General features: G+C 37.7%; 1 protein-coding gene and 1 pseudogene across 1 annotated transcript; both read left to right on the top strand.

Annotated features, from left to right (window-relative positions):
- Nucleotides 1–161: 161 nt before the first annotated feature.
- On the top strand, nucleotides 162–820 carry LOC128217113 (uncharacterized; annotated as a pseudogene).
- Nucleotides 821–2808: 1988 nt separating this feature from the next.
- Nucleotides 2809–7422, top strand: LOC128217606 (procathepsin L-like). Its single transcript, XM_052924853.1, has 7 exons — nucleotides 2809–3240; nucleotides 4629–4782; nucleotides 5021–5235; nucleotides 5510–5617; nucleotides 5999–6064; nucleotides 6441–6498; nucleotides 7120–7422. The coding sequence occupies exons 1-7, from the start codon at nucleotides 2974–2976 to the stop codon at nucleotides 7209–7211; spliced, it is 960 nt and encodes a 319-aa protein (XP_052780813.1). The 5' UTR covers nucleotides 2809–2973; the 3' UTR covers nucleotides 7212–7422.
- The last annotated feature ends 1447 nt before the right edge of the window (nucleotides 7423–8869 follow it).

Raw genomic sequence — 8869 nt, 5'->3', positions numbered from 1 at the left:
TCTGATGCTGGCAGTATGTGGCTGCTATGGCCCACCAAGAAGTCTTCCAACAACAACTTGACATCAACCATTTCATAGAGGCCGATGTAGGGGGAGATGAGGAGCCAGAGCATGGTTCAAGTGGGGATGCCAGGATCTATAATGCATCAGAATTTCTGGAGATGGTGCAGGATGGTTCCGCTGGATTTCCAGACCCACAGCCCTTTCCCAATGACACCGTCGACATGCCCTTTTTTCTTGGTGGTGGTGGTGTGGGGGGGGGGGGGTGACGCCTTAAGCCTCAGTGAGCACATGCAGAAACCCTTTGGACAGAGAGCCCTAACCGGGGAGGAAATATTTCTTAATTACCGGTTATCCAGGGCTAGGAGGGATCCGAAAACGCCTTTGGCTGTTTGGTAACCGAAACACACAGTCGAACTGCTTACATAACAAAAACCTTTATGTTTTGGTTCATAAATAATTTGTTCGATAAGCATCAATTCGAACCAACCGAAGTTATCCAACCTATCGATGCTCGATTGGAATTTCATTTATAGACAATCTTTTTCACGTTATTTTTTTACGCGTGGCAATCTTTGTCTTCGGTCATTTCAGATACTCCTCTCAAAGATGAACCACAGTCCATCCACAGTGAGGCTGATTGTCAAGACATGCTACATTCTCCACTTGATGAGGAAGAGGTGCCACACTATGTAAAATGAAGAGAACAGAAGAGGCGACCTGGTTCCTTGGGGAATGGGGGAGAGATCGCAACCTGGATGATACCAGGACTGTCAATATCAGGGGCTTCAACACAGCAAGCAAAAAGTGAAGATTGTGAGAAATACTATGAAGCATTGTATCAACTCTTCAGTGGGAAGTGTGCCATAGCAAGACATGAGGGTGCCAAATTAGAGGTTAAAATTAAGTGAAAATAAAACTAAAAATAATACTGTACTTTTGTTTGCGAAAATATAATTGTGAACTCAACGTCTATTTTAAAAAAAGAAATGTATCAAAATTTTAATTTCAAAATATTGATAAAGAAAGGAAAATAAATATTTAACTTCAGAAAGGTATGGAAGTCTATTGTAAATAGCATCAAAACTTTGCAATATTAATAAAATTGAGCCATCAAGGGGAAATGGGACTTATGGTGTTGCAAACTTGTAGACCCAGATCACCCGCCGCGTCTTCGACAATTCCAAATTGACCCCCCACCTGGTTTTCGCCAGTCGTGTACAGCGTCCGGTAACGGCCGGATGTGGAAATACGCTTTCGGAAAGCTTCGGACGGCTTCGGAAGCATGCGCAAAGTTGCGCTTTGGTTTGCATGTTTGCGTTCGTAATCGCTTACGGAATGAACAAAATTTATTCGCGCGATCCAACGCATTTTAGCGAATAACAGTAATCGCTCGTCACACTTCGTAAATCATTCGCAACAAATAGTTTCCCTACGTTAACCTTTCGTTATATTTCAAATTGTGTAACAAATTTTTGAACAGTTTCGGTCAAAATTCGCCAGAATTGACAAAATTATCCAATTCGCCAGGCTGCGTTTGATGGATTCGCCTAAAGTTGTGTGACTCTATGAATGGCATTCCATGCAGAGACAGCTTAAAAAGCTGTTCAAGTCGGACTGCATGGTGCACGGACGTCACAGTTTATACAATGTATTTCCCATTGTATTTCACAGATTTTTCTCCTTAAACCACATAAAAGCATACGGCGATCTCCATTACTCGACAAAGCAGTGCTACATTTCACTTCATTAACATCTGACATATTACAGTGTGTGTATACCACGTGATAAATTGCGTCATAAATGCTACGTCGGAAGGCAATATTTTGCTTCGATTGAAGACTTAAAACAATGATAACATTTCATTTTCTTTACCATTTTAAATGAAATATAGCGCAGTCTGTGCAGCTTACGGAGCTCCGCGTTCGGTCTTCTACCAAATTTTGATTGAGAGTTTAGTTTCTTATAACAATTCGACAAACCTTTTCACGATACGGCCGTCTGACGGAGCACTGTCAAAACATTGTTTGGGAAACAGGTTTGTTGAAGTGTTTGATGAAACTAATCACCTTATCAAAATCCGGTTAAACAAAGGTGGGGCTCTTTAAGCTACATAGACTGGCCTTTGTTTCATTTAAATTGGTGTAGTAAGCGAAAAGTTATCTTTGATTTAAGTCTTTATTTTAAGCAAAATATCGCCTTCCGACGTAGCATATATGACGTAATTTATCACGTGGTATACACACACTGATATTAGACTGAGCTATGATTAAGCTCTACTGGACTCACTTGGAAATCCACTTTTGTATTAATAGTTTAGTTATCATACGGGGCCCGATCAGTGTTTTCTTACCTCTACTTCTTTGATCAAATTTGGCTTTTCAACTCTCTTAACTTGCTTAGTTGAACATTTCTTATCCAACATCATACTTATGTGATGCGTAACATTTTTTTTATTCATATGATGTATCCGGAGCCAAAATGATGTTTACGTTAAATATAGTTTGTCCTGAATATAACGTAGAAATCAATTTGATTTGATTTACATTTTTTTTACAAAATACATTTTCAAAATGAGTATAATGAGGAAAACAATATCTGCCCTGTAGTTTGACTCGATGTAACTGACATTTGTTTACACATAGCACTCATAACTTGTACATGCATTTGAAGGACATGGTTACTCTCATTAAATATAATATTACGGACAAATACCCGCCCTAGAAATTGATACCTCAGCAGCAAAAGATATTTTTAATTTTACCGACATTCATATGACCAAATTGTGATCAAAAAGATATCGTCACATGGCTAAATCAATCATATGATGCTATAGATAAAACCTGTATTCACTATATTTAATCGTACTTATACACACAGATTTAACAAATATTCTTTATATTCGGTAGAAGGAAAGCGATTTTAATTCGCGACGGTTAAATTAATTTTCTACAAGTACTGAAACTAGAAAATATGAACTTAATAGCAGCGCTTCCGATCAAAGGACTCTTGTTTACCCTAGTCTTGATCGTACAGACGCATGGATTATCAGTTTCGATAAACCTTGACCCGGAGCCCACCTGGGAAGCATGGAAGTCCCATCAAGGAAAGGTGTACGCGTCAGCGGATGTTGAGCAGAGGCACCGGAAGTGGTGGGAGGAAAACCGGGGGCTGGTCCGCGAGCACAACAGCCGGACGGATGTGACGTTTACCCTGGAGCTGAACGACCGCGCCGACATGGTATTGTAACGGACATATGTGCAATTTAACGTTCATGTGGATGAAATACAAAATAAATATGGATCGCGTGTCTTGCTTGCTATGTATACAATGTAGGTTAAACAATATATTACATATATAATAGCTTGACGCAAAACATGCAGATCAAGGATGAAATTACTGACCGATTTAGACTTCCTTGTTAGGCAAACTACTTCAGTGGTTTTACTGTTGATCTAAAAGGGATGTTTAAAGACGCACTCTTACTCTGAAATAAGATTTACCACAAATAATAATATTGTTTTAATATTCCTTAAAGAATAAATACATGTCGAAAACAATAGTTCTTATGAAGGATGCCGAATTTTATTTGGAAGAAATGAGCATAAAACACGGTATTATATACCTTATGAGACAAATGTAGATCACAGTAAATCTTTTAGCACTCACCAATCATTTATATTGATGCGCTTTCTGCTATTAAATGCACGGTTACAATCTTGTTTTCAGTAGTTAATATTTTCCATAATAACATTATTTCGTAAGAAGTGAAGTTATTAGTCAAAATTGATGTTTATTATACATTTGTATGTATTGATTTACAATAAGAGGTTAAAAAATCGTCAATTCATCCAACAATGTATTTTCGGTCATATTTTCAAATATTTGAAAACGAATTTCCTCTTTTCAGCAACTTACATGGACTTTAGGTGACACTCTTACTCGAAATCAATACATACACATGTAAAACAAACATAATTAATTAGTGAAACACCCTCAACTTCTTAGTAAATAATGCATTTCTGCAAAATATTAATTACTATTAATACTATTATAACTCTGTATTTAATAGCTGAAAGCGCAAAAATATTAAATGATTGGTGAATGCTAAAAGATTTACTGCGATTTACTATGGTCTCCTAAGGTAGAAATGCCGTGTTTTCTGCGCATTTCTTTTAAATTAAACTCGGTATCCTTCATAAGAACCATTCTTTTCGACATTTGTTTATCCTTTTTGGTATATATATAAGAACAATAGTATTAAATTTGTTAAATCTATGTTGGGAGTAATAGTGCATCTTTAACATTATTACGTATTATAGTATGCATATTCCTGCGACTTTCCAAGAAATAAATACATTTTGTCAATATAATACAGTATATAAGGATGCTCTTGGCAAGTAAGATCTTTTTTGAGGAACACGGACCCAACCTAATCTACGCTAATGTGACCATTTTCGCACATAAGTTTTCTAGACACTTTATCAGCAGCCTTTTGGAAAGTGTGGACTGACTAATTGCTTTTGAATATGAATTTTCTAGAAAGCTCGATATAGATCCTCAAGTACTGAAGATACCCGTGATGTTTGATCCGCGGTAACATCGTGACTTTGTATATATGCTTCCAGGAGCCTCGTCCAAGGCCAAAGGAAATGCAAATCAACGATATCCACATTGGCAGTGAGAGGCTACAGTTTGCCCCAGACTCTTGGGACTGGCGAAACAAGGGGGCCGTGTCGCCCGTCAAGAACCAGGGGCAGCTGGGAGACCCGCAGTCTATAGGTTAATATAATTTAACATGTATTACATTTTTATTAGACGGCTGTACAACATGCGTGCAGTTAATAATTTATAAATTATCTTTCACTCAAATCGATAACGTCTATTACATTTATTCATGTAGTATATTAATTATGTATCTCCGGCCTCAGTTTCTTAACATTTACTTTCTTAATTTTGCGTACTAAACCAACCGAACGAAGGTCTTGTCATAAACTTGAAAGTTATATTTGATATTTAGGGGCGGGCGAATGTATGGAGAGCTTCCATTTCATACAGACTGGCCAGCTCCTCGAGCTGAGTACTGCTGAGGTGCATGACTGCTGCACGCAGGGGGGTCTAGCGGTCCCGGACATTTTCACGTGCATTCACAACATCGGCGGCCTCTGCTCACAGTCCGGATATCCGATGAGTCAGGGATCGTGTAAAAACAGCTCCTGTTCCGCAGCAGCGCAGGTGAGTTTTACTGCTTGAATGGCCTTGAACAAGGACTTCGGCACATCACAAAACACTTGCAATTTTCATGTTGATCGTGTGAATTGGAACGTGTTCTTTTCGGTTATAGTAATTTGCGTTATGTCGAAGTATTTCCCGAGGTCCCAATGACTTCGACATAGCGAGTTTTGAATGTAATTCTATGCGGGTCATTATTATTTGTTGAACCGGCATAAAATTAAATACACCAATCGTTATACTGGCCGATTCTGTTCAGTATTATTTAAAACAATAGGTAACTGGCGGACAGAGGGTAAAGTCGGGCGACGAAGATGCCATGAAGACAGCGGTGTACGGCCGTCCCGTGTTGGCGCTGGTGGACGCTAGCCACGCATCATTCCAGGTAACTTTACATGTGTTAATGTTTGCAGACTATTGAAACAAATTTTAGCTTTTTCTATGCTTATTAATATAACTCCATTTTGAAAACGGCTATTATATATATAACACTGATATGATGCATTTTCAATGACGTGAAGTTAGAAGTCGGTACCTATATGAAGTTATGTCCTTTCTGAGTGACCAAAAACATAATCATGTCAATCTTATGACCTCTAATTCTTATTATGATTTAATAATGGCTTGAACAGTTTTATAGAATAAACAGCTGTAATATGTATCAATTTTAAAAGTAACATCGACATTATATGCCGACGAGATTTATTTGTCTAGGCTGAAAACATTGAAAAGTCTACGTACGTATCAACAGTTTCTCCCTTTTTAGTTGTACCGGAGCGGTATTTACAGCGAGCCGGCCTGCTCTCCCACACGGGTTGACCACGCCCTCCAGGTATAGTACATACGTGGCCACATAAGTTCGATTATGTTGGCTAGATCTCAAAACTGGTGTCCTTTTAAAATTGCCAAAATAACGTGGCTCGAACACAGAATGAGAGGCGAACACTTCGAGGAATGAAAGATCACATTCCCCGGTATCGATAAAAGTGAAAGTAATAACTAAGAGAACTACTTTTAAAATCAAATGTAGTAACTTCCCTTTGACCTCAAGTTTGAACCAGTTAATTATGCTAATAATTTAATATTAAAACAAACTTACTAAATACTAAATGGTTATGACACTGGTAAAAACAAATATTAATACCATCTTACACTGAACTGAACACACATATCTATTCACTATAATATCTTGACCTAAATTATCTTAGGTGGTAGGGTATGGCTCAGATGGCGGAAAGGACTACTGGATCTGCAAGAATAGTTGGGGTACGTGACACTGGTTCTTATATTTTTGTTTGTTTCAACGACTATTTATCAATTGATAAAAAATAATAAATTATTATTATTAAAGGTTTACATCAACAATCTTACGTATAGTCGTGATACTAGTAACTGTGGTCCAAAGTTGTTTTTATAAGTATAGTAGAAATCATCAGCATCGTGATTAGTAATGAAAGACATATTCGAAATTGACAATAATAAATTAAAACAATATTCCTCTCAAAACCGCCATGGGTACAGTATACAAATGATTTATGTTTAATTTAACACACTTTTGGCGATGTGCCGGAGCAGTCATTTCTGAATGTAATGGCGCTATATTAAAATACAGTCGAACCCCGTTGGCTCGAACACGATTTGCTCGAATTCCTCGTTGGCTCGAACACGATTTGCTCGAATTCCTCGTTGGCTCGAACTGGATTTTAGGACCGATTCTTTAAACAAAATGTAAACATTCCCGCCTTGCTCGAATTTTCCGAGGCTCGAAGTATTTTCGCCGGTTCCCGGGAGTTCGAGCCAACGAGTAAAAACTATAATATATTCATTGTTTATCTCAATTTCAATGTTTATATAAAGATGCAATAAGATTTGATATATCCATTCCAGGCAAATCTTGGGGCATGGATGGGTACATCTGGATCGCCCGGAACAAAGGGAACATGTGCGGGATAGCCAGCTTCGTCTCTTTCCCCGTCTAGTGGGCACCAGGCTTAAAGGGACATTTACCCTTGGTTAAATGTTAACCACATCAGTGTTAATTATGTTTTGTAACACACCGTTTAAATGTCACTTCCTGGCATCCATGTTCCCCTCGTGGCCAAAAATCTCGTGGACACCGTGTTTAAATATAATTTTCAATCATTGACTATATTTTCATTGTAAAATTGGAATAAAGCAATTCTTTTTCTATGCAACTTAAATTAAATTAGATCGATGCATCTCTGGAACGCTATTCACTTTGAGAAAGCGTACAAAAATCGGCATCGGTTCAATACTGTTGCCGTGACGGTACAAGTATCTATACATATTTAAATGAAAGCGCTAAACGCCTTGAAAGGCTGTAGTCGTGACATGCGTTATTTTACTCTCTTGTTTGAGCGCCTCCAAATTGTTTCCGGTAAGTACCTGTCATATGAGAATCAGTAATGTTTATTGATGAAATTAATACAACTGGCTATTTTCATAACAGTAACTTATAAACCTATATGTAATAGAATATACGAACATTGATTTCATGTTGCAAGTTTTTGCTGGCGTAAAGTTTATTAAATGACATCCGATATTGGGACGTTTTGACTATTTGTAGTAGGTAAAGTAAGGCTGTGTATTTTAGTCAGCACATTCTTCATTTTCTGAGTAATTATTTAGAACAATCTACTCCCCTCAGTTCCTCACCAAGATATATTTCAGATTTCTCGGACTGCTTTCAAATTTTCGTTTACGTTGCAGTCTTTAAAACGTGTTGATGTGAGGGCAAAGTGAGTCGACTGATATGGAAGTCAATGGTTGCTAAGGAAAGTATTGGTTGATATGGATGTAAGTTGTTGCTTAGGAATAAAATGTTTGCTAAAGAATAAAATGAAGTCATTGGTTCCTATCGATGAAGGTTAACATCGAGTGTCAGGCACGTAAGCTACATGTATCAAATTGTTAACGTCTTCTTTCGGTATGACACGTTGAGGTATCATGAACCTGCGACCTTCAGCAACCGAAGAGAATGCTCAACTATTGAACTATCGGGGCGGATACAGACTACTATACAAGAAATGACTTTCTTTGCAACCAATGACTTTCTTTCCAACTTCCTTCATCCAAAGCGACCAATGACTTCCTAAGGAACTCATGAATGCCTTAGCAACCAATTATATCTTAGGCATTTACCTTCATCCATAGCAACCAATGACTTCCTTGCAATTCGATGATTTTTTTAGCAAATTTTGACTTTCAACCAACCAATCACTTCCTTAACAACCATTTACTACCTAATCTTTTAAAGACTTTCTTAGCAAACTAAGACTTTTTAAGCAACCAGCATCCACTGACTTTCTTAGTAAGCATTGGCATCCTAAGCAAGCAAAGACTTCCTTAAAAACCGACGACTCCTAATTAACTACGTCTTCTTAGGAGCCAATGACTTCCTTACCAATAACTTTCAATTACTTCTTTAGAAGTTAGTAACTTCTTTAGCAACCATTGACTTCCTTAGCAACTAATGATTTACTAAGCAACTACCTTCACCCATAACAACATATGACTTATTTTATTCTTTGGCAGCCACTTATTCCTTAGCAACTTCTGACATTCAGATCAACCTTCTAAGCAACCGTTGACTTACATTTCATTCAGCTAACATTGC

The sequence above is a fragment of the Mya arenaria genome, chromosome 14, assembly GCF_026914265.1.
Source record: "Mya arenaria isolate MELC-2E11 chromosome 14, ASM2691426v1".
Taxonomy (NCBI): Eukaryota; Metazoa; Mollusca; class Bivalvia; order Myida; family Myidae; genus Mya; species Mya arenaria.
The sequence above is the reverse complement of the archived record's forward strand: the minus strand, read 5'-3'. Positions and strand labels throughout refer to the sequence as shown.

Bases quoted from the DNA above. Each gene is read 5' to 3' on its own strand.
- LOC128217606 (XM_052924853.1), top strand. From the start codon at position 2,974: ATGAACTTAATAGCAGCGCTTCCGATCAAAGGACTCTTGTTTACCCTA. The intron at 3,241-4,628 runs GTATTGTAACGG...ATATGCTTCCAG, and splicing joins TGAACGACCGCGCCGACATG to GAGCCTCGTCCAAGGCCAAA. The intron at 5,618-5,998 runs GTAACTTTACAT...CTCCCTTTTTAG, and splicing joins CTAGCCACGCATCATTCCAG to TTGTACCGGAGCGGTATTTA.